Raw genomic sequence first — 25,447 nt, forward strand, 5'->3', positions numbered from 1 at the left:
TGCTAGGCGTTTAACATGATTGGTTGGGTACTATCAGACTTGAGTTCTGACGTTCTTATTATCAAGGAGTTGATAAATAAGAATGGAGCAATTGGGGTATGCTCATATAAGGACATGTTTAGTCCGAATCACATGGAGATGTGAACCCACGGCTAGTTGTATCAATGAACCATTGAGGGCCACACAAGTACTAGCTTTCTAGATCCCGTTGAGAAGTAAAATAGTTCAATGTGTTGAACGGCTTATAAAGGAGTTTATAAGCGTAAGGAAAATTAGAAGTATGACTTCTATAAAGGAGAAAATAGTTCAATGTGTTGAACGGCTTATAAATGAGTTTATAGGCGTAAGGAAAAATAGAAGTATGACTTCTATGAGAGAAATGTAAATTTTAATTTATGGAAGTGTTCCTAAATTAAAATTTGGCCAAGTGAATAATGTATTTGAAAATTGTGATTTTCATAAACATTATTATGGACTAAATTAAATTAATTCAAGTGTTGAATTAATTAAACACTAGTGGACCTAGTAGAGTCCAAATAATTAAATTAATTCAAGTGTTGAATTAATTAAATCATATTGAGTCTTGTAGAGCTCAATTTAAATAATTATTTAACTAGTGGGACTTGAGTAAATTCAAGTAATGTTTAATTAGTCTCAAATATGTTTGAGATAATTAAAATTAAGTCCATGGATTTTTAATTGTTAAAAATCAAATAAAACTTGCATGCATGGGAGGTGAAAGGTTGGGAGACAACTTTTTGTATAACCAAGGCTTGGCATGCAACTTTTTTACTTTAACTTTTCCCACAACCAAAAAAATGTCTCTCCTTCTCTCCTAGCATGAATAGTGGCCGAAAATACTATTCATTCTCTCCATTTTTTTTTTTTTCAATGGTTGGAGAAAACACTCACTTCTCAAAGAAAAATCCTCATATTTTTCTAGTGCAAAATATGAGGGGATCTACCTAGTTGGTGGTGGGCTTTATTTTAGAGCAAGGAGTGCTCTTTGGAAGCTTGTAGAAGTTCTTGCCATACAAGAGCTAAGGTGTTTACACCTTAGTTGGAGCCATCATCAACCTCAAGAGGTTGATAGGTATTTTTCTAAACACACTATGTATGACATTTTGTTGTTTTTGTATTTGCTACACATTAAATCAAGGTGGCCGAAAATTTCTTATGAAAAATAAAAATTTTAAACTTCCGTTGCGCTTCCGGTCACCGTAACCGATCCCCTTTCAAGTGGTATCCGAGCTATGGTTACGATTTTGGTGTAGTAAATACATAATATTATGTTGAGGTTCATTTCTAACCGCATGAGATAAAATTTTGCATCGAATCAAGGCCGGTTTCGGGGGATTTTTTGGGCAGCAAGTTGCTGCCCATTTCGGGCAGCTCGGGCTGCCCGAAGGGCTGCCCATTTCGGGCAGCAAGGGCAGCCCGAGGGGCTGCCCGAACAGCCCCTATTTTTAATAAAAAAAAAAAAATTTTTTTTTTGCCGGAATCCGGCGACGGAGCTCCGGCGACGGCGATGACGACTAGGGTTTTCAAAATGTGTTTTGAAATATCAAAGTGTCACGGGCCTTGAGTTGTTGGACCATTGGATGGCTAACACATTTGTGAAATTTTAAATGGGCCAAAATGTTTTTGGTGAAAAATGAATTTTTGGGCCCTTAAGTTTAAATTTACAAAAGTTGCAAATATTTTCTCATGAAATAAATAATTTAAGTTGGACTTTAATTATTTATAGTAAATGGTGATTTACAAGAAATTCGGTTATAAATAAATTAATTTGAAAGTAGACAAAGGTGTTTGTATACTTTGTTAATTTAGTTTATAATCGTGGCGGTTAGTGATTGGATCAAGATATATAATATTGGATCAATTAATTATTGTGATAATTAATTGATGGTGTATGATATGTGATATTATGCATGAAGGATGATCAAAAGCCCAAGCCCAATTTGCTAGGTGTATGCTAGGATATTTTGTGTTGAATGATTGTAATAATTATCAAATTTATAAAGTGGGCTTGGTTTATGGCCCGTTCCCACCCCATGAGATGTATCCCTATTTGCCATGGATATTTATTTGTAAATATTAGTATAGTGGATGATCAAGATTGGAAGATGGTGGCCATGATGATTATGAAGATCGAAGACATGTAAATATTGGAAGCTAATGTAATAGTTGCATTTGCATCCCGTGCATTTCCCTAGGATTGGACCTAGGCCCGTGTTTAGCTCACACGGGCCATTAGTGTTGGGGCGATTGATCATCCTTATTTTGTTTACTGTTTATAATATATGCATGATATGTTATAAATAATGAGTATGTGCGTTATTATTATGATAATAACAAAGTTGCATGAATCCGGCAAACATACGATCAAACATGGCGAGCTTTTAAATAAAATTAATGATGAGACCTTTCAAAATTAAAAACCCTCATTTTGAATAAGATTCAAAATTAATATCAAGCCCGAAAAGGGGAATTATAAATTTGTTTATAATTTCCATGTCTTCCATCGACAATGGGTGCATGATGAACGCTACCCGTGCTCGGGGCTCGGCTCATATTATTGGGGGGGCCTTGGGTGCCGGAAAGCTGTGACATCCATTGACATGGTGATGTGAACTACGTGGAACTCCCATGATTTCGGCTCATATTATTGAGGGAACTCATGGCGACCGTCCATTAAGGTTCAATATCGATGGGTTAGGCTTGACACGTGAAGATGAACGACGTCATATTATTGGGTCCTAATCAAACGTGAGACAAAAGTTTACGTAGAGGGTTGCATGGAGATGCAATTGGAAACTACCTTTTAGGAATTGTGATTGGCTGATATTATTCGGGATCATAATTCGCTAGTTGGACCTTACGTACCTACTGAGGAAAGGAGTTTCCCGTTTTCACTAGAGGGTAGTGAAAGATGTCAAAACAGTGGGAGCGAATATTTATAAAGTAAAAGTCCATACTTTATATCTTACTAAATATTTTGAAATAGTCATCAACATTTATCTGTTTTCATTTTTCAGTACAAATTGACAATGTCTTCGATTCGCAATCCGATATCTGCAATACTCGATAAACACATGTTAACCGGACCTAATTACCTCACTTGGCTAAGAAACCAAAAAATAGTCTTGAATTCGGAAAGGATAGCATATACACTTACTGAGTCGCCCCCTGTTGAGGCTCCGACTGACTGCATTCCTGAGGAATTGCAGACTTACAAGGAATGGTGTGACCATGACTTGAAAGCCAGGTGTTACATGCTGACTTCTATGAATGATGAGCTGCAGAGGCGTTTTGAGGATGCAAAGAGTGCTGCTGACATTCATTTGCATCTCAAGGAGCTCTTTGATGAGCAGACACGGCGTCTTAGGCATGCAACCGTCAAGGAGCTGATCACTTTGCGCATGCGAGATGGGGCCTCGGTCCATGAGCATGGCCTAAAGATGATTGGGCTCGTGGACAAGCTCGTTGGCATGGATCTGATTTTGCCTTCGGAGTTGACCACTGACGTGTTACTCTTATCACTGCCTAGCTCATTTGATCCTTTTGTGGTGAATTTCAACATGAACAAGCTAGAGCCGACCCTTGAGGAGTTGGTGAATATGCTTGTTACGTTTGAATCCACCATCAAGAAAGAGAAGTTGGTTCTTTATGTGGGTTCTTCATCTGGTACGAAGACTGATCCACATGGGAAGGGAAAGAAGCGTTCTTTCCAACCTCCCAAGAAGAACGTGCCCTTGATGAGGCAATCTCCGAATCCCGTTGTGGCAGCCACACCAGTTAAGGCTGACAAGACTGCTGATGTTTGTCATCACTGCAAGAAGCCTGGACATTGGAGGCGTAATTGCAAAGAATATCTTGCCCAGAAAGGTTCTGGAAATGGTATGTTCTACATTGAAGTAAACATTTCAATTAACTCTACTTCTTGGGTATTGGATACCGGATGTTGATCACATCTCTGTAATGATTTGCAGGTGATGGAAAGAAGTAAGAGGATTAGAGAAGGTGAGACCTTCTTGAGGATGGGCAATGGAGCAAGAGTTGCTGCCAAGACCTTACGAGATGTTTACATATTGTTGAACAATGATTTTAAGTTAATTTTTTTTAAGAGATGTTTTATTTGTACCTTTTTGGTGAAAAACATTGTTTCCATTTCTATGGTGATAAAGATGGATATTCTTGTTTATTTAGCAAAGGTGTTTGCAACATTTACAAGAATGAATGTTTAATTGGTACTTGAGAACTTGAAAACGATATCTATAACTTAAAATTAAAAGATATTCTACTAAATGTCCAATCAAAGGCATACACCATATTACATATGGATGGGTAAGCCTCCCAAATATTCTTATCTTAGAATATAGGGTGCCCTGCTTATGTGAAGCAGGTAGTGGGAGATAAATTGGATTGTTGATCCATTTTATGTTATTTTGTGGGATATCCAAGGAATTCTGTTGGATATTATTTCTATCATCCCCAAGAAACAAAGGCGTTTGTTTCTAAGAATGCAATCTTTTTGGAAAAAGAATTTCTATTGGATAGAAAAAGGGAGATGATAGAACTCGAAGAGGTTCGAGAGACACCCACAATTGTAGAACCCACACCCGAAGAGCCAAGAGAGGAGATACAAGCTCCTAGAAGATACGAGAGAGTCTCGAGACCACCTATGAGGTATGGTCTGCTTCTTGAAGAGGGCCATGATGAGCCTATCCATGGATGTGATCCAAGGACCTTCAAGGAAGCGTTATCTGATGCCGATTCATCCAAGTGGCTTGAAGCAATGAAATCTGAGATGAATTCCATTCATTCGAACCAAGTGTGGGATCTTATGGATCCACTTGAGGGAACGGTTCCCATAAGGACTTGGGGCGGGTGGGAAGGTATTGACCTTCAAGTAGCGATTGGTGGCAAAAAGATATACTCAAAGACAAGGAGTTAACTTTGAGGAAACCTTTTCTCCAATTGCAATGTTCAAGTCTATAAGGATATTGCTAGCAATGGCTGCATGGTATGACCATGAGATATGGCAGATGGATGTCAAGACAGTCTTTCTTAATAGGGATTTTAAGAAAGTGATTTACATGTCTCAACCTGAAAGGTTTACATCTATCGGAAGTGAGCATATGGTATGCAAACTTCAGAGATCTATTTATGGTCTAAAGCAGGCATCTAGGAGTTGGAACCTCATATTCGATAATACAATCAAAGAGTTTGGTTTAACTAAGAATCCTGAGGAACCCTCTGTGTATAAGAAGGTCAGTGAGAGTGTGGTGACATTCCTTGTGCTTTATGTTGATGACATTCTACTCATTGGGAATGATGTAGGAATGTTGCAATCAACTAAGATATGGTTAGCGAGTAAGTTCTCGATGCAGGACTTGGGTGAAGCATCTTTTGTATTGGGAATACAGATCTATAGAGATAGTTCAAGAAGATTGCTTGGTCTCACCCAGTCCACATACATGATACCATCGTGAAGCGGTTCTCGATGGATGAGTCCTAGAGAGGACATCTACCAATGTGTCATGGCGTGTCCCTATCCATGTCTATGTCTCCCAAGACTGATGCAGAGATAGCGGCGATGACGAGCATTCCTTATGCATCTGCGATTGGTAGCATCATGTATGGGATGATATCTACACGTCCTGACGTGGTTTTAGCACTAAGTGTAGTGTATAGATATCAATCGAACCCTGGTCTTCCACACTTGAAAACTGTGAAAGACATCCTCAAGTAATTGAGAAGGACCAGTAAGTTGTTATTGGTCTATGGGGTGGAGAACTGAAATTGGAAGGCTATACCGACTCTAGCTTCCAAAGCGATATCGATGACTCAAAGTCAACCTCTAGGTTCGTATTCATGCTCATTGGTGCTGCTGTCTCTTGGAAGAGTTCCAAGCGAGACAGTACTGCGGATTCCACCACTGAGGCCGAATACATTGTTGCATCGGATGCAGCAAAGGAGGCTGTTTGGATAAGGAATTTCGTCCAAGCGTTGGACGTCATTCCTAATGGAGTTGCTCCTATCCCGGTGTTTTGTGAAACACGGGAGCCATAGCTCAGGCAAAGGAGCCAAGGTCTCATCAGAAATCCAAACAAGTATTGAGAAAGTACCACATCCTCGGAGAGATTGTGGAAAGAGAAGTGTCTATCGACTAAGTCGGCTCCGCAGATAATGTTGCTGATCCACTAGCTAAGCCTTTACCTGAACCATTATTCGAGATGCATCGCGAATCAATTGGTTTGAAGTATATGGGTAGTTGGCTCTAGTGCAAGTGGGAGATTGTTAGAGTAGGTGCACGTCGAGCCAAGTGTTGGCCGAGTGTTCACAATGAAACTCTATGTATAAGCAATCTTTATTTTAATAATATTTGAAATTATTGTTTTGGCACATCTTTATCTGTATACCCATGCTAGTTGCATAGATAAAGCCCTTGAATATACAAATAGTAGAAAGAATATGAGATGCTCATATGATGAGTATCATGAAACTCATATTTGGAATACTGTATATTCTAAACGGTTCCTAGTCGATTCAGCCGCCGCTAAGAAGGATATAGGCCGCTCGAGCTTGAGACTAGTATCTGCGATGTGAGTACCATGTTTCATTGGTAGGGGACATTGTGATGTCCGAGCATGCAGATAGGTGCTCCTGGTAGAGTGCACTGAACAACCCTCCATTAAAGGACTTTCCAAGTGGTTCTCACTTATCGAGTGGAAAAGTCCTAGTTTATGGTTGTACACCATTAGTCCTTATGACCCGGGACAACATTGAGACTCTATGTGCTAGAATTACACTTTGACTTGTTTACCGACTCTCATGGGGTCATCAGGTGGCAAGGTTGGGTGTTCTGTCGAAACATATAGGAGTCGATGCATTGTAGTCGGGGATTCACCGCTTACCTACGGGTATGGATATCCTATGTGTTTTTCATGTATATGTAGTTTGAAATCTCTGATCAGAGTATGGTGGTAATTATGAAAGGGGTTTCATAGATTACACCATCGATGCAACTACGACATGACACATAGTATCGATTCATTGACAACTCTCGATATACCAATGGTTGTCGAATCGGTCGGGATATATGAGTTGAAGGGACCGTACTGTACGCTAACCATAATTGAATGGTTCTTGCAGGCACTATCATTTGATACCTAGGGAATCATGTAAGCGATGCTGCTAGGCGTTTAACATGATTGGTTGGGTACTATCAGACTTGAGTTCTGACGTTCTTATTATCAAGGAGTTGATAAATAAGAATGGAGCAATTGGGGTATGCTCATATAAGGACATGTTTAGTCCGAATCACATGGAGATGTGAACCCACGGCTAGTTGTATCAGTGAACCATTGAGGGCCACACAAGTACTAGCTTTCTAGATCCCGTTGAGAAGTAAAATAGTTCAATGTGTTGAACGGCTTATAAATGAGTTTATAAGCGTAAGAAAAAATAGAAGTATGACTTCTATGAGAGAAATGTAATTTTAATTTATGAATGTGTTCTTAAATTAAAAGTTGGCCAAATAAATAATGTATTTGAAAATTGTGATTTTCATAAACATTATTATGGACTAAATTAAATTAATTCAAGTGTTGAATTAATTAATCACTAGTGGACCTAGTAGAGTCCAAATAATTAAATTAATTCAAGGGTTGAATTGATTAAATAATATTGAGTCTTGTAGAGCTCAATTTAAGTAAATTATTTAAACTAGTGGACTTGAGTAAATTCAAGTAATATTTAATTAGTTTCAAATATGTTTGAGATAATTAAATTAAGTCCATGGATTTTTAATTGTTAAAAATCAAATAAGATTTGCATGCATGGGAGGTGAAAGGTTGGGAGACAACTTTTTGTATAACCAAGGCTTGGCATGCAACGTTTTTACTTTAACTTTTCCCACAACCAAAAAAATGTCTCTCCTTCTCTCCTAGCATGAATAGTGGCCGAAAATACTATTCATTCTCTTCATTTTTTTGTTCTTCAATGGTCGGAGAAAACACTCACTTCTCAAAGAAAAATCCTAATATTTTTCTAGTGCAAAATATGAGGGGATCTACCTAGTTGGTGGTGGGCTTTATTTTAGAGCAAGGAGTGCTCTTTGGAAGCTTGTAGAAGTTCTTGCCATACAAGAGCTAAGGTGTTTACACCTTAGTTGGAGCCATCATCAACCTCAAGAGGTTGATAGGTATTTTTCTAAACACACTATGTATGACATTTTGTTGTTTTTGTATTTGCTACACATTAAATCAAGGTGGTCGAAAATTTCTTATGAAAAATAAAATTTTAAACTTCCGTTGCGCTTCTGGTAACCGTAACCGATCCTCTTTCAGAAACTTCACCTGAATCTGATCTTCCACAAGTATTTGAGCTGAAGGATGAAGAATTCTATGAGCAATCTCTATGCAAAGATGAGGCAGAAGTGAAGTTGGAAGATGTAGAGGAACAGAAGGCGAAGGATTTGAACTCAAATATGGTTTTAACATATATTCCACCAGCAGATTCTTTATTTCTATCAACGCAAACTCAAGAATATTACATCCTCTACGAGCTTTATCATGGAGTAGATTGTTCTTCCCCTAATAATCAGTTTTTGCCGAGTGTTGTTGGAGCGACGAGCGTACAATGTCGATATCATGCCAAGCTTGAGGGCACACATAATCAAGACCCATATGTATTACTGTATGATACTTACTATGGGCGGAAGCCGCTGTTTGAAGGCTGCTTCTCCATAGTCAAGCTATAGACAATAAATTTAGCGCTTGCTGGGAGGCAACCCAGTGATTTATTATATTTCGTTTTATTTTATCTTTTTATTTCTAATTTTTCATTTTGTTAGGATAATCTTCAGTGATTTTGGTGTGTGCAGGGAATATTGGAATGAGGTAAGATGATTTAGATTCTGGAAAAGCTAAACTGTTGAAATAAAAGATTTCCAGCAGTGAGGAATTCTACCATCCCCATGTACCACTTCATGGAACTTAAAGCAACACTGTCAGGGAAGTGTTCTCTTACTATTCTATATCCAAATTTTATATTATTTTTAAATGACATGACACTGAGGACAGTGTAAATCTAAAGTGTGGGGGGATTTGAGATTTGTGTTTTGTTTCACGTCACCACACTTAGCATGTGCTTCAATGTTTAATCCTCGAGCATGAAAATTTTTCTGGTTATTTTTTGAGAAACTGCACTTATGATTACATGATACACTAATTGACTTTCTAGATTTTTGATCACTCAAGAGATTGAATCATACCTAGAACTGATTGAAATGAGCTGTAGTTGTAGCCGAAAGATTTGAGCACAAACTAGTTTTGTATCATATTTTGAGACATCATCTATGCACTTTAAGTCATACTTATATGAATTAATTGTGAATTGGCAAGAGGTGTGCTCATGAAAAAAAAAAAAAAAAAAAGAGAGNAAAAAAATTGGAGGAGTTTGAAAAAAAAAATCATGAAGAAAGAGAAGGGGATTGATGAAAAGATATATATAATTATAAAAGAAAAAGAGGAGGAATGAATGTTGTATGATGTGATGATTGAAAAAACTAAAAGGGAATGTTGTTGAAGATTGAAAAAAGCTGAAGGAAGAGGAAAAAAATATGGTGGAAGTTGAACAAAAGTACAAGGAAGATGAAAAAATTAGATGGAGGATGATGAAACTCATAAGGGAGGAAGATAAGAGATAAAGAAATGCGCTGAAGGAATAATTGTTTATTTTCTCTCATTTTGAATCTCCCAATCTTTATTGTAGCCATGAGCCATGGCCTAACGTTATAAGCTTGAAAAGACCTATTGACCGGGTCATATTCCTCCAACATTTAGTGGAGAAAGGTATGAAAGACAAGCTTATGGAGAGTTTCTTTAAAAAAAAAAAATTCAGAAAATATGAGCACTCCTTGAACTAAAACACCTTTGAGGAATATGAGTTTCGACTTCCACACTACACACGTCTCATTATTTTGATCTTTTCTAGTGAATGTTTGAGTTTTAAAGTTGCAACGAAAGTGAATTTTATGATTTTCGAAGTGTGATCTTTTGATTGAGTATGACGGAATTTGGTAGGTTGAAAAGTGTTTATTGTGTCATTTTTGTGGTGAATCATTGAATATTCCTTGGTTATATTTTTATTCTCTGATTTGTTCGATGACGAACAAAGGCTAAGTGTGGGGGGATTGATAAGCCCAAATCTTATAAAGATTTTAGGGATTTTAATTTTATAATATTTGTGCTTATCTAGAATTTTATTCCTAATAATGGGCTTATCTTGATTAATTTTATAATGATTGTAGATTTTAATAAAAGAGAAAAAATAGCTAATTTGGGAGATAATTTGATTCTACAAGACTTCAAAGGAAATAAAATATCAAAAGTAAGAAAATAAAATATTTTTATGTTTTATTATCTTGAGAATATTAAAGTTTTGGAAGAAAATCTGTGCATATATTGATAGAGATGAAGTCTAATCTTTGAAATTAAATCTTTACAATCTCATCTACAAGTTTTGAAATTGACTTGGGCTTCAAAGAGTGGAGGATTAGGCCCGTGAAGAATTATAAAAGGTAGTATATGTGTACAGAAAAAGAGAGGCGCGCAAACAGAGAAAAAAATCAGCGCGGAAGTGAACAACAGAGAAGGAAAAACGGAGGAAGAGAAGGAGGCAAATGAGAAACGTACAGAAAAGGAGGCAGAGGATAGAGAAAGAGAATATAATACTACAGTGAATACATCAACGGAGAGGAAGGAAGAGAGAGGCAGAAAAGCAAGGTGGAAGAGAGAGGCAGAAGCGTACAGAGAGGTGAACAGTGAGAGAAAAGAAGAGAGAAGTAAAGGAGAGAGGCAGAGGACAGAAGACTACACGAAAGACAACACCAGTGATGAAGAAGAGAAAAGAAACAGGGAGGAAGATAGAGACAAAAGCTGGAGGAATTCCTCATCACACGCAACAAATCACTGAGAATTCCTTTCACTCATCCTTAATTGTCTTTTCTTCTATGAACTTAAATATGACTTTTCACTTTTGTTTTGAATTCATGGAATAATTTTATTTAGACTAAGACCACGATAAGGCCAAACAATGCTTTATTGATAGTTGGTTTCTTTTCAATATATTATTTTTCTTGATTTTAATTATTGATTGATTTTAGTTTAATATTTCTTGTTAATAGCCTGATCAACTATTTACATGTCTGTTGATTAATCACGAATCGAAAGATGATTGGTTAAATATAGCAACAAAGACGTCATCAACACATGGTTAAACTGACTAGAAATAGTATTCGGTTTCAGTGTGCGGTTTTAGGTGAAAACTGAAATTCCACGAAGATTTAATGCATTTAGATCTAATTAAATTCAACTAAAAATAATTGGACTTTTAGATTTAAATAGGTTTATTAACTCGAGGAATCGTTTAATAAATAATTTTGGGGATTTCATCGTGATTATCAAGAATTAAATAATTAATTAGATTTTAACACGTGTCAACATAGTAGAATTTGGTACCGTTGTGTGTCTTAGTTATTTATTTGAATTTGAATCCCTCCTTGATATTTGAATCTCTCGGTTTTAATTGATATTATTTTATTTAATATTTTAGCTTAATAATCCACATATCATCTTTTTATATATTTTGTCTAGCTTAAGTTAAGTGATAAAAATTCTAGTAATTAAATATTAGTCTATGTGGGATCGATACTTGGACTCATCATCCATTTACTATAACTTGACCTAGTCCGCTTGCTAGATTTATTCCCAACCGAAATCGCCGGTCAGTAGCATCCAAGTCGACCTTCTCAAAATACGATAGTGTAATTGGAGATCATAGATATATGAATTAGAAGAAAATATTATAGAACATTTTTGTTAATTAAGATGAAAATTGAAATTTAATTATCATGTTATTTTAAGTTGAAATATAAATAAATATTTCTTTCTTTCGACGGTGTTTGTAATTTTTAATATAATATTATTTTATATTTCAAGTGAAATAGTAATTAAAAATACAAAAAATAATTATTGGACCCAAAAGTGGTAAGATAATATCGAATTAAACATAATGTTCGAATTGTTTTATCATAGACCCCAAATCGATTTGGAACCATTTTTAAACTAGTTCTGGAATCTTCGACACCAGACTTAGTGACTCTTGAACAGCTTTTTGTGAAACAGTCTTACGAATTTTAATATGTAAGTTCGGTTAATTCGATCTATTATCATCTTAAAAATAAATATTTTTTAAAAAAAATATATTTTCTATTGGTTCACTGCCGTTCGCGGATCTTCGACCCATAATGAAAAGGGAGGAAAAAAAGGCAACGTCATCGCTGACGTTGGCGGACTCCTCTCCTCGTTCGATTCTCAGTTTCCGCGAAATTATTCATCTTCGCATATATAAATCGCACGGTAATTCGTCAAATCAGTTCATCCGAGAACACTTCAGGAGAAAATTCAATATCTTTCGACCCCGAGAGCTTCGTTCGTTGTTGGAGGTCCGAATTGTCATCACAGAAATGGCGCAGGCTATCAGTTCATCCGCCGCTGCTGCGGCGAAGAGGCGTTCCCTGTGGCCGTCAGTTCTCCGTTGGATACCGACTTCCACCGATCACATCATCGCCGCCGAAAAACGGCTCCTCTCTATTGTCAAGTAAATTTTTTCGATACAATTCGTTTTGGTATTTTACGGTGTGAACGTTATTTTTTAGGTTTTAGTAATGTAAACGATTTTGATTTCGTAGGACTCCTTACGAGCAAGAGCTAGTTAACATCGGGTCAGGGCCGCCGGGTTCGAGAATCCGGTGGTTCCGGTCGGCGAGCGATGAGCCAAGGTTTATCAATACGGTCACGTTTGATAGCAAAGAGGGTTCTCCGACGCTCGTGATGGTGCATGGTTATGGTGCATCTCAAGGCTTCTTTTTCCGTAATTTCGATGCGCTTGCCAAACATTTCAAAGTCATTGCAATTGATCAATTAGGGTAGGTCCTGTTTATTCTATCTGTATAATTTGATCATCCATTGGTTTGATAAATTTGGATAATATTTGGTCGCCAAGTTTGACAAATATCCTATTTTTGGAACTTGGGAGAACATATGACCAACAAATGAAAACTAAAAAGGAGTGCAAAATTCCGAAATGGGAATACAATAACTTATGGATTAATGTTTTGCATTTCACTCATCTTTATTGCTCCTTTTGTGTACAGCTGGGGTGGATCAAGCAGGCCGGACTTCACGTGTAAAAGCACTGAAGGTTCGTTGTTTTAGTGTCCACCTACCCTGTCTGAGTATATCATTATAATTTTTCAATTTGGAGGATTTGTTCCCTGTTTTATATGTTCTGTACAATGTTGTTCAGAAACCGAGGCATGGTTCATCGATTCATTTGAAGAATGGCGTAAAGCAAAAAATCTTAGCAACTTCATTTTACTTGGGCATTCCTTTGGGGGTTATGTTGCCGCTAAATATGCAATCAAGGTATTCTACCTTTTTTCTTGTATGATAAACATTTGATTGATAAAAGAAACTGTTAGTGGGGATAGTTTTTTTAATCATTGTTGATGGCTCTTCAATGCTTTTGCAGCATCCTGAGCATGTTCAACACTTGATCTTAGTAGGACCTGCTGGAGTTACCTCGGAAACAGAATATCGGTCCGAGTGGCTTACGCAATTTAGGGCCACGTGGAAAGGTGCAATCTTAAATCATCTATGGGAGTCAAATTTTACTCCTCAGAAGGTTATAAGGTATCTACTCTTTCTAACATTGGCGTAGCTATATGCTAGAGTGCTTCAAAATGGAACAACCTCTACTGCTTTTAATTTATTTTTTATTATTTTTAAACATGATATTGTTTGTTATACTTGCTCTGAGTTCTTCATGTTTGTTGCATTATTCATAACTTCGACATTTACACCTAGTCCCTACACTGTATTACAGAGTTTGTAGTATGCACGTGCCAGATATTGGTTTAATGAACCTCATAAAGTTGGGGTTTTTTTTTTTTCCCTAAACCAGCTTGCTAATTTTATCAGTTTTAATTGAAATTATACCCAACTATTTTGAGTTTGCAACTGCTGCTTTTGCAATTAAATGTCTTGCATGCTTTTCCAGCCTAATGATTTACTTGATTTAGTTTTTCGGTTATTTATAGTTAATTTAAGGATATCCTACTTTTCTACTTCATAGATATGATCCAACACCGCAAGCCATGCCTTGTGAATGGGTCATGATTTAGCACCCTTATGAATGCACCTGTCTTTAATCTGGCTGGATCTTCTTTAACATGGATTTGGTGTATTCCATTCAGTATTCTGCGTAGCGATCGATCTCTTTTTAGTGTTTGAAAACATGATTATTTAGGTGTGATTTTACAACATATATGGACTCGATTTTATATGATCCTGCAGGGGTTTAGGTCCTTGGGGTCCAGATCTGGTACGGAGATATACTAGTGCGCGGTTTGGTGCATATGCTAGTGGAAACTTGTTGACTGACGATGAATCCAGATTACTTACAGGTAGCTTAGTGATTACCTTTTCTTTCCATAACTTTGTTGAATTTTCCTAATCCGAGTTTTCTTGTCCATTTATAGACTATGTATATCATACACTGGCAGCCAAAGCTAGTGGCGAGCTCTGCTTAAAATATATATTCTCCTTTGGAGCTTTTGCTAGGATGCCTCTTCTACACTGGTTAGTTGCTTCCTTGCATTCTTTGGTTTTATGTGAGTGAAAAAATTATAGGATCTTACACTATGGGAAATGTATTCAAATTTCTACAACACTTTCTTCATTTGAGGAACACGAACAAGTTGTAACATTCATTTGTTACTTATAATTCATTCGCTTTTATTTTAATCAATATAATGAACTTCAAAAACCACAACTTGCAATCAACTCTTAAGAAATTTTTGGGTATATTTTGCACATTCCATTCACCATCTCCAAGAGAAGACACAATGAGTCAGCATTTAGGTGTATAAAGAAGCTGTCGCCTCTCTTTATTGCAGTGCTTCTGAATGGAAAGTGCCGACAACATTCATATACGGTGTCGAAGATTGGATGAATTACAAAGGAGCACAAGATGCTCGCAAGAGAATGAAGGATGTTCCGTGTGAGATCATAAGGGTTCCTCAGGTATCTCTCACCGCTTCCCTTGCTTTAGATATAAAATGCAACTCCAACAACAAATGCCACTTCGGTTTTGTGCTATCCGATTGTTTCCATGTTGCTTCAACGTTTAATTGAAGTATTCTTGTCCATGAACCCAGGCTGGTCATTTCGTCTTCATAGACAATCCATCTGCATTCCATTCGGCTGTAAATTATGCTTGTCGCAAGTTTTTCTCACCAGAGAATGGCAGTCACACTCTCTCAGAAGGCCTGCAATCTGTTTGAAGGGCAGTGTTTGTGGCTTATTAGTTATTCCTATTCTTGTACTTCAATTTTGGAAGAGGGAAAAAAGGAAAAGCCGGCATAGAAGTGGCAAACATGTATCTTGTAAGAATTTGTTTCTCTTTTCTTTATCAACATCAATCATTTATTGTACAGTGCATGTTTACATTGTGAATATTGTAATAGACCAAAAACTCATTTCAAAGCAATCGAAAAATAAATAATTTTCAACAGAGATTTCAAAGGGTTTGATTTGGGTTTCAAATACTCAAATAGTTTATTGGTCTTAGGACTTCTATTCAATATATTGCAAGGAAATCTAGGTTATTATTAAAAAAATTAAAGTTTGAAAACGAAAAATACAAAAACAAAAAACATTCCCAGATCGAAGTATAATACGAGAAATGATTAAGATTTCGAAGTGGGTGTGATCACAAAGAAGTCTCAAATCTTTTACGGTGTATCACCGTTATGAGCCACACATGTTATCTCCAACTAGATTTCAAACTGGGTTTGATATATCATATTGACTCGTCCCGCCGTAAAAATGAGGTGGGCTGGTTGACAAAATTTTAACCCATTTGAAGACGAGTTAAACAGATTGAGCTTGTTCAGCTTTGTGAGTTAGGTCGGGGCGGGGTCACCTGCCAGAATAAGATTTTATTTTTAAATTTTTTAAAATATAAAATTGTATTTTTACTTTTTTTTAGATAGATATTTATAAATTTTGTTTGGCTTATGTAGAATAATTTTAATAATAATTAATTTTATAATACTTTTAGTTTTTTTATATTTTGTTTAACAAGTTAATTTTGTATATTCTTGATTTTTTATTGTAATATTTTAAATATTGGTTGAACTATTTGATTAAGGTTTATTTTTTATTTTCTTAGTATTTCAAAAGTTCTTAGCATTTTTTTATTAAAATTTTTTTAGCATTTTTTCAAATTTTCATTTTTAAATTAGGTGGACCGACCCGCCTAACCAACGACCCAAGACAATAGGACTAAGTTTGCCATTTAGTGGCCTGTTAGCTCGTTTTGACATCTGTATCTTCAACCATGAATTCTATTTTAGCACAAGTTTTGCATTAAAATAGTATAATTTTTGCACTAAACTCAACATCTAATTCTAACTCATTCACTTCAAATTTTATTAAAAAATAATATTTTTGAAATATTTCTTTTATTTTACATATATTAATTCTTATATTTTATTTAATATCTTTTTTTATAAATTAATAATATAATTAAAATAATGTTCTTTATATTATATAGAATACAAAGTAATACACAAAATTATTAAATTGATTAATAATTTGAATACATGAAATTAAATTCAATAAAATTTCAAACATTTAAATCACTATATTCGTCCCATAAATGATCAGTTAAGACATTTTGCGGTGTTGTTATGATATATAATTTCATTATATCATGTAAATGACGTTTCTTCAAATCACTTTATGGGGATACTATAGTTGCATATTGTGATTGAAAAACACTAAATGCACATTCCATATTTTTCCTGCAGGATTCTTGAATTATTGCAAAATAAATATAGTGGATCGTGAATACTTTGCATGATAATTGATCATTTCGAATAAATGACATCGGCTTAATAATATCTCATATTATATGCTTTCCCTCCAATTGTATAATGAGCTGGAATTTTAATATGTTGTGCAAGGTTTGAGAATAAATAACTTGTTTCCAAAATATTTATATCATTATTGGTTCAGGACATATCAAAATATGTATGACATATCCAAAGATAATAATTAGCTACTGTTTCTGAAATGATTGTTGTAGAATCATTACGGCCTGCATATTGACCTGCTCAAGGCGTGTGATAATTTTTCCACTTTCAGTGCATACATTAGAGACTTCCCAACATCTCCTGGAATTCTCGTTGTTTATAAATATAGATTAGTCTAGAAACATCATCGGAATTAGGTGATCTCAAGTATCGTTCCTCAAAAACTTCCACCACAGCTTGACAAATCGTTGTATACACTCAGTTGCATTAAATTCTCTAATTTTGATATATTGAGCTAATAAATAATTTGCTAGAAGTTGCAACGCAACTGTTATTTTTCGAAAAGTCGATAGATTGAGTCAAATTTTTTAAATATTTTGTTCTTTAAATTTTAATCTTAATATGTTATTTTTTGTGTTGTAGTAAATTTTTACGTAACGTTTATGTGATATCAATGTTGAAATGTCTATTACTCGTTTTTCTTTAAAATATATTAGAAATTTTTTTTCTCACCTTTCTGCCGAAATATGTACTTACACACACACACACACACACACACACACATATATATATATATAGATATAAATGCGTTCTTTAGCGACAGAAAAAACTGTCGCTAATAAAAAAAAATTTTGGTAGTTGTTTAAGCATTTTTCATGTTTTTCATTCCAGATTTCAGTTGTTCAAGTCATTCTCGTTCAGATTTAAGCAAAGTTCTTTTCATTATATGTTAATAATTTGTAAACTTGTACAGTTTAGTGTAAAGACAAATCATGCTGGGAGTTTATCCTTCAATTTTCATCATTTTTTCTTTAGTTTTTTGTGTGTCTTAGCGTTGTATTTGTTTAGGACATTATAACGGACGATCAAATTTAGTACTCAAAATTGTTGTGTTTTTAAAAGTTAGAATTTTACCTTTTTTTCACACAAGTTGGTGCATTTTTGCACCTGGCTCACTCGCTACTCAAAATATTGTGCAAACACATGCTAAAGAGATACTTCACTTCGTATAACAATAGTCTACTGGAACTCCTAGCTAAACACATAATCTAAAAAATATGTGCAGAAAGATTATTTCTCACGGTTGCAAAGATTTCAGAATGAGTGAATCTCTAAGTTATGCTCAAATGATCAAACGTAAACTTGGAAATTGTGTTTGCAGAAAATCAGTTTGGCTCTTCAGCAAGACTCTCCAATTTTTTTTTAAAACAAGTTTCTTTGAAGTAATTAAGTGTGTAAGAGAGTTTGAATGTTTGAAAGCAGACCCTCAAATAGGTTAATTTCAACGTCAAAAGATGAACGGTTGTGAGACCCCGAGAATAAAATAGCTTTGATGGCATTTTGGTAAATAAGTTGAAAAATATTCAATTTATTTTGATGATATTTTCGTAAATAAGTTGAAAAATAATGAATTAATTTTAAGGGCAAAATGGTAATTAGTGTCATATCCTTTCCATATGAAGTCCAAATGATTTGAGATTTGGATATACTGTAGAAAACTCAAAGATATAGAAGTTTCATGTTTTGAGTTTTGGAAAATTTGATCGTTTGACTTGTCCAAAAGAGATGTACCGACTTTAAAATGTTAAATAGTATATATTATATTATATTATATTATTTTATTAATATAATATAATATAATATTTAAAATTAAAAAAAAAAAGAAAAGAAAAGTGATAAATTTGAAACTCACGTTCACGTGAGTTTCAGAGGAATTCACAGAGAGAAAAATGAGAGAGAGGAGAGGAGAGGAAATAGGGTTTTGAATTTTCTTTTCGATCGTGCGATTTATCGGGTTATCCAATCGACGAACCGACTTTAGTTCTGGGATCGTTGACACGAGGTCTTCGATTTGAGGTATAAATTTTATATTTTTTGTGATGTTTGAAATTCGTCGATTTTTTTGGAATAAATCCGATAAATTGTTAAATCATACAGAAATTTAAGATTGTTGAGTAGTGTATGATTTTAACGAAGAAGAGATGATTATAGTAATGTTATTTTGAATTATTCCTAATTTATTATAATTAGGAAATTTTAATCGTTGAATTGAGATTGAAGAATTATTTGTCAGTTATTATTAATTCTGATAAATATATGCAGTAGAATAACCGACAAGAAACTAAGTTTTGAAGTCGGAATTGAATTATGCTATGATTTGAATTTGATATGAATTTTAAAGTTTCAAAAGATATTTGAAACCTCTATTGTTGATATTGAATGAAATTATGGATTGAAAAGAATGTGTTATTGATGTTGATAGAGTTTCTATACTGATATCTTCAAGCTACATCAACTGGAATGAACAATTGAGGTATGTTGCGACCGGGTAACATACGACAGGTATCTGTATTATATGATATATGTTTGATTGATTGGATTGAGATTACATGTCTATATGCCTTATTTGTTGAGTTGATGTGGCATACATGACATGCACGTTGAGCTATGATCCTTGGATATCATGATATGATTTGATTTGATTTGATTCTGGGGTTTGTGAACACAATGCTATGTTTGGTATTACATGACCCTTAAAGCATAGTCATTTGGGGCCCCGATAATTGATTGAGATTTGGGATTTGATGGCGCTTTGTCGACGCTATCATACGATTATCCCTGATTAAGGCCGGTGTGCCAGCTCGAGCATTTATTTGATAGCGATTCGATTGACTCTGACATGTACTCAGTGGATGGGCATTTGACCTGATACCTCCACGACATACATGCATTGCATATCATATATCATTGTTTAGATATCTGTGGTATATATTGTGGTTGCTTCAGACTGAGCTTTGCTCACCCAGATGGGGCTGTTGTTGTCTTTGTATGTGGACAATGACAGGTACTCCAGGATATCAGGAGACCGGAGATGGTACTTCTGGAGGGAGTCATGTTTGATTTGAGGTTTCGTGGTCTTTCTATATATGTATATGTATCTATATACCGGGATATGTCCTGAGGATATGATTTGTTGTTGAATGAGTTGTTTTGATTATGTGTGGGCATGTTTTATGATGTGAGATGAAATACTATTTTTAGTATTCAAATAGCATATTTTGGGCTCATTGTAAAGAAATTTTAAACTCGTTTTCCGCTGTAATTAATTAACTCTAATCAAATTGTATTGTAATAACGATTAGCAGCTAGGGGCCCCACACAGAGTGGTATCAGAGCATAGCTGGGAATGCTCGATTGAGTATTGTGTACGCTTGAATAGGCACAAATGAATTGTGCGTTTGTGTTTGATTTATTTGTATTACTTGCTCCTACTTGATTTAGTTTGAGTAAGTTATTGATGAGATTGATGATATGAGATGGTGATGATGTAAAATTGATATGAAATGTGATATTCATCTTTTGATTTGTAGATGGATCCCACGAATGAAACTGCAAGTAGCAGTACTGAGAGGATAGTTGGAATTGGAAGGGTTGTCCATGGATGTAGTAATGGCTCGATTCCAGGATCTGAAACCACCGAGGTTCTTTGGCACTGAGAGTGCAGAAAGAGCTGAAGCCTGGTTGAAGGATATCGAGCATCTGTTTAATTTTGTTGAATACTCTAAGGCTCGGCGAATGAAACTTGCTTTATATCAATTGAAAGACCGAGCAAAATCTTGGTGGGAAGCCGCTGAGATTGGATTGAAAGAGGCCGAGATAGAAGTCACATGGGATGTCTTCAAGGCCCAGTTTTTGGAGCAGTATTCCCCTCCTTCTTATTATACTGCCCAAGAGAATGAATTTAATAGTCTGCAACAGGGAACGATGACTGTTGCGGAATATGCTTCGAAGTTTTCTACTCTGTTGAAGTATGCACCTCACGTAGCTGGGAATGCGAAGGCAAAATATAACAGGTTTGTGAATGGATTGCATCCTGCTATATATACTTATGTTGTTTCTGGTTTGCCTACCAGCTACGCAGAGGCAGTGGAACGAGCCAAGGCAGCTGAGGCTGGACTCAGGCGAGGAGGTCCACAGTATACTCCTCCACCACCAGTGTCAGCTCAGCAGCCTGCATTGCGTCCAAGGGGTAAGAAATTTAAGAAGACTGATTCCACTGTTTCTTCTTCTTCTTCGAGTTCCAGTGGATCTCAGAGAGGGAGTCCCGTGATTGATCCTTATTGTAGTTATTGTGGAGGCAAACATACTATCGAGCAGTGTCGAGGTATGTTTGGTACTTGTTATCAGTGTGGGCAGGAAGGTCATTTCTCTCAAGTATGTCCGAACAGGGGTACGACTTCTTCCCAACCCCAGCCAGGATTTAGAGGTGGCCCTAGCATGATGAGACCTGCTGTTCCTGTTCCCTCTTTTCAGCAGTCGAGTGTCCCACGGTATCGAGGACCAGGTGGTCAGACTGCCCAGGTTCCTCCTCAAGTTCGAGCGTATGCTATGACTGAGGACCAGGCGAAAGAAGCTCCTGGTGGTGTGATTGCAGGTATTTGCATGCTTTGCGATTATCCTGCACGTGTTTTATTTGATACAGGAGCATCTCACTCATTCATATCTCATGCATTTGTTGCATCACATGATATTATGTGTACTCCGTTGTATGATACATTATCAATAGCCACGCCAGCAGGAAAGATTATTCTATCTGAGCAAGTTGTGCATAATTGTGTATTGATATACGAGGACAATGTGCTGTTTCTGAATTTGATTGTCCTCCCGCGACTTTGATTGTATTGTTGGCATGGATGTCTTGACAACAAATCGAACTACTGTCGATTGTTTTCATGGAGTGGTTCGATTTCGACCCGTTGTTGGACCCAAGTGGAATTTTTATGGCAAGGGTTCCCAAGCCAAAATTCCTTTGGTATCCTCTCTGGAAATGTCTCGATTTTTGTTTAGCGGGGATGAGGGTTATCTTATCTACGCTATTAATGTCTCTAAGAAGGAGCCTTCTTTATCTGATATTCCTGTTGCGAAAGCATTCCCAGATGTATTTCCCGATGAGCTTCCTGATTTTCCGCCTCATCGAGAAGTTGAGTTTAGTATTGATCTTGTACCGGGAACTGCGCCTATATCTAAAGCTCCTTATCGCATGGCACCTCTGGAGTTGAAAGAATTGAAAGAACAATTACATGATCTTCTCGATAAGGGATATATTCGACCGAGTGTATCACCTTGGGGAGCTCCAGTGTTATTTGTTCGGAAGAAAGATGGTACTATGCGAATGTGTATCGATTATAGGCAATTGAATCGGGCTACTGTGAAAAACAAGTACCCACTTCCTCGTATTGATGATCTATTTGATCAGCTTCAGTGTACTTCTGTATACTCTAATATTGATCTTCGATCTGGTTATCATCAAGTACGAGTTCGAGACGAAGATGTACCTAAGACTGCTTTTCGTATCAGGTATGACCATTATGAGTTCTTGGTTATGCCTTTTGGTCTCACGAATGCTCCTGCCGTATTTATGGATCTAATGAATCGTGTATTTCGAGATTATCTTGATCGATTCGTTATTGTTTTTATCGATAATATTCTTGTCTATTCGAAATCGAAAAAGGAGCATGCTGAACATTTGAGACTTGTACTTCAAACTCTTCGCAATGGCCATTTATATGCTAAATTGTCTAAATGCGAATTCTGGATGGACAAAGTGGTATTTTTAGGCCACGTCATTTCGAGACATGGCATATCTGTTGATCCCGCTAAGGTTGAAGCCGTATTGAATTGGCCGAGACCTACGAATGTTCCTGAGATACGTAGCTTCATGGGTTTAGCTGGTTATTATCGTCGGTTTATTGAAGGATTTTCGAAAATAGCTAAACATATTACTCAACTGACACAGAAGAATCAACGATTCATTTGGTCAGATGAATGTGAAGCTAGTTTTCTTGAATTGAAGACGAGATTGACCACAGCACCTGTGCTTACTATTCCCTCAGGTACCGGAGGATTTGTAGTGTGTACAGATGCGTCTGGTAAAGGTTTGGGCTGTGTTCTGATGCAACATGGCAAAGTGATTGCTTATGCGTCTCGTCAATTGAAATATCATGAAACACGTTATCCTGTTCATGATCTTGAATTGGCCGCCATTATATTTGCTTTGAAGATTTGACGCCATTATTTGTACGGAGAAAAGTTTGTTATTTATTCGGACCATAAGAGTCTGAAATATCTCTTTTCTCAATCTGATTTGAACATGAGGCAACGCAGGTGGATGGATCTCCTGAAAGATTTTGATTGTAAGATTCAATATCACCCTGGATCGGTGAATGTCACTGCAGATGCCCTTAGTCGTAAGGTGCATGATTCTGTGTTAGCATCTGTTGGTGTCGCCAAAGTACGCGAGGATATATGTACTTCTGGTTGGACTTTTCACTCGAACTGGAATTCTGTCACTGTCTCAGCATTGCAAATTGAGCCGAACTTGATATCGAAAATACGAAAGGCCCAACGAAGTGATGCTCAGATCCAAAAGTCGAAAGAACTTGTATCTACAGGACATCAGTCTGGATTTCAGATTTTTTCTGATGGTTCTTTACGACTTAATGGTCGGCTGGTAGTCCCTAATGATTCTGATTTGAAATCTGCCTTTCTTCGAGAAGCACATTGTAGCAAATACAGTATTCACCCTGGAGGTCGAAAGATGTATTTGACATTGAGACCCAAATTCTGGTGGAGACGTATGAAGAAAGACATTGTTGAGTTTATTTCGAAATGCTTGGTCTGCCAGCAAGTGAAAGCCTAAAGAATGAAACCGGGAGGATTACTCCATAGTCTCGAAATCCCGAAATGGAATTGAGAACATATTGCTATGGACTTTGTGACTCATTTACCTCGTTCGCCCAAGGGCTGTGATGTTATTTGGGTCATTATTGATCGGCTTTCGAAATCTGCACACTTTATTCCGTATGAACGGACTTATCCTTATAAGAGAATGGCCCGTTTATACATTGACAATGTTGTGAGACTGCACGGTGTGCCAGTCTCAATTGTATCTGATCGTGATCCCAGGGTTGCTTCTAAATTCTGGGGTAGTTTTCAGGAAGCGATGGGTACGCGTTTGGCTATGAGTACTGCTTATCATCCTCAAACTGATGGCCAAACTGAGCGTACGATTCAGACGTTAGAAGATATGTTGCGTACGATTGTGATGGATTTCAGAATGGGATGGCAAGATGCTTTACCATTGGTGGAATTTTCTTATAATAATAACTTTCAAACGAGTATTGGTATGGCACCGTTTGAAGCCTTATACGGGAGAAGATGTAGGTCACCGTTATTCTGGGATGAAATTGGTGAAAGACAATTGACTGGACCTGAAATGATACAGGAAATGGATGATAAGGTTCAGTTGATTCGACAGCGGATGAAGGCTGCTCAGGATCGTCAAACGAGTTATGCGAATAAACGAAGACGACCATTGGAATTCCAGAAAGGTGACAAAGTGTTTTTGAAAATATCTCCCTTTAGAGGTACCTTTCGATTCGGCATGCGAGGGAAGTTATCTCCTCGATATGTTGGTCCATATGAGATTCTTGATAGAGTTGGGGATCTTGCTTATCGACTGGCATTGCCACCAGCATTATCTGCCATTCACGATGTATTTCATGTTTCTATGTTGAGAAAGTATGAACCAGATCCCTCACATGTACTTGCACCTGATGAGGTTGAACTCGATCCATCTCTTTCTTATGTTGAGCAACCTGTTCGTATTATGGATCGAAAGGAAAAGATATTGCGCAACAAATCGATTCCGTTGGTTCGAGTACAATGGACAAGACATGGTGTGGAGGAGTCAACGTGGGAATTGGAAAGCAAGATGCGAGAATCATATCCGCACTTGTTCGATTCTATTCCACCTGTTCCATTGTATTTAATGTATGATGATCAATTTACTGATTTTAGTTTTGATATGTACTATAACTGGTGACATATAATTATATGGTTGCCAATGTTATGTATATAGATATGTTTGAGATTTCGAGGACGAAATCTTTTAAGTTGGGGAGAAATGTGAGACCCCGAGAATAAAATAGCTTTGATGGCATTTTGGTAAATAAGTTGAAAAATATTCAATTTATTTTGATGATATTTTCGTAAATAAGTTGAAAAATAATGAATTAATTTTAAAGGCAAAATGGTAATTAGTATCATATCATTTCCATATGAAGTCCAAATGATTTGAGATTTGGATATACCGTAGAAAACTCAAAGATATAGAAGTTTCATGTTTTGAGTTTTGGAAAATTTGATCGTTTGACTGGTCCAAAAGAGATGTACCGACTTTAAAATGTTAAATAGTATATATTATATTATATTATT

The 25,447-nt window shown here is 36.3% G+C and overlaps 2 protein-coding genes across 3 annotated transcripts in view; both read left to right on the forward strand.

Annotated features, from left to right (window-relative positions):
* The first annotated feature begins 3,329 nt into the window (after positions 1-3,329).
* LOC140975227 (uncharacterized) overlaps positions 3,330-25,447 on the forward strand; it is a 56,893-nt gene continuing 34,775 nt past the window's right edge. Inside the window, exons 1-2 of one of the 2 annotated variants that reach the window (XM_073438818.1) lie at positions 3,330-3,900; positions 3,993-4,091. In XM_073438818.1, the coding sequence (XP_073294919.1) occupies positions 3,423-3,900; positions 3,993-4,009 (495 nt within the window). In that variant the 5' untranslated portion in view covers positions 3,330-3,422 and the 3' untranslated portion in view covers positions 4,010-4,091. Of the gene's footprint in view, positions 3,901-3,992; positions 4,092-25,447 lie in introns of those variants that run through there. The other variant, XM_073438817.1, reaches the window with a different exon arrangement.
* On the forward strand, positions 12,385-15,472 carry LOC140975226 (probable 1-acylglycerol-3-phosphate O-acyltransferase). Its single transcript, XM_073438816.1, has 9 exons — positions 12,385-12,669; positions 12,761-12,997; positions 13,226-13,272; positions 13,378-13,496; positions 13,603-13,763; positions 14,427-14,536; positions 14,612-14,711; positions 15,029-15,155; positions 15,290-15,472. Exons 1-9 carry the CDS (start codon positions 12,536-12,538, stop codon positions 15,413-15,415), a joined length of 1,161 nt encoding a protein of 386 aa, XP_073294917.1. The 5' UTR covers positions 12,385-12,535; the 3' UTR covers positions 15,416-15,472.

Source organism: Primulina huaijiensis, chromosome 4, assembly GCF_012295235.1.
Source record: "Primulina huaijiensis isolate GDHJ02 chromosome 4, ASM1229523v2, whole genome shotgun sequence".
NCBI classification, from domain to species: Eukaryota; Viridiplantae; Streptophyta; class Magnoliopsida; order Lamiales; family Gesneriaceae; genus Primulina; species Primulina huaijiensis.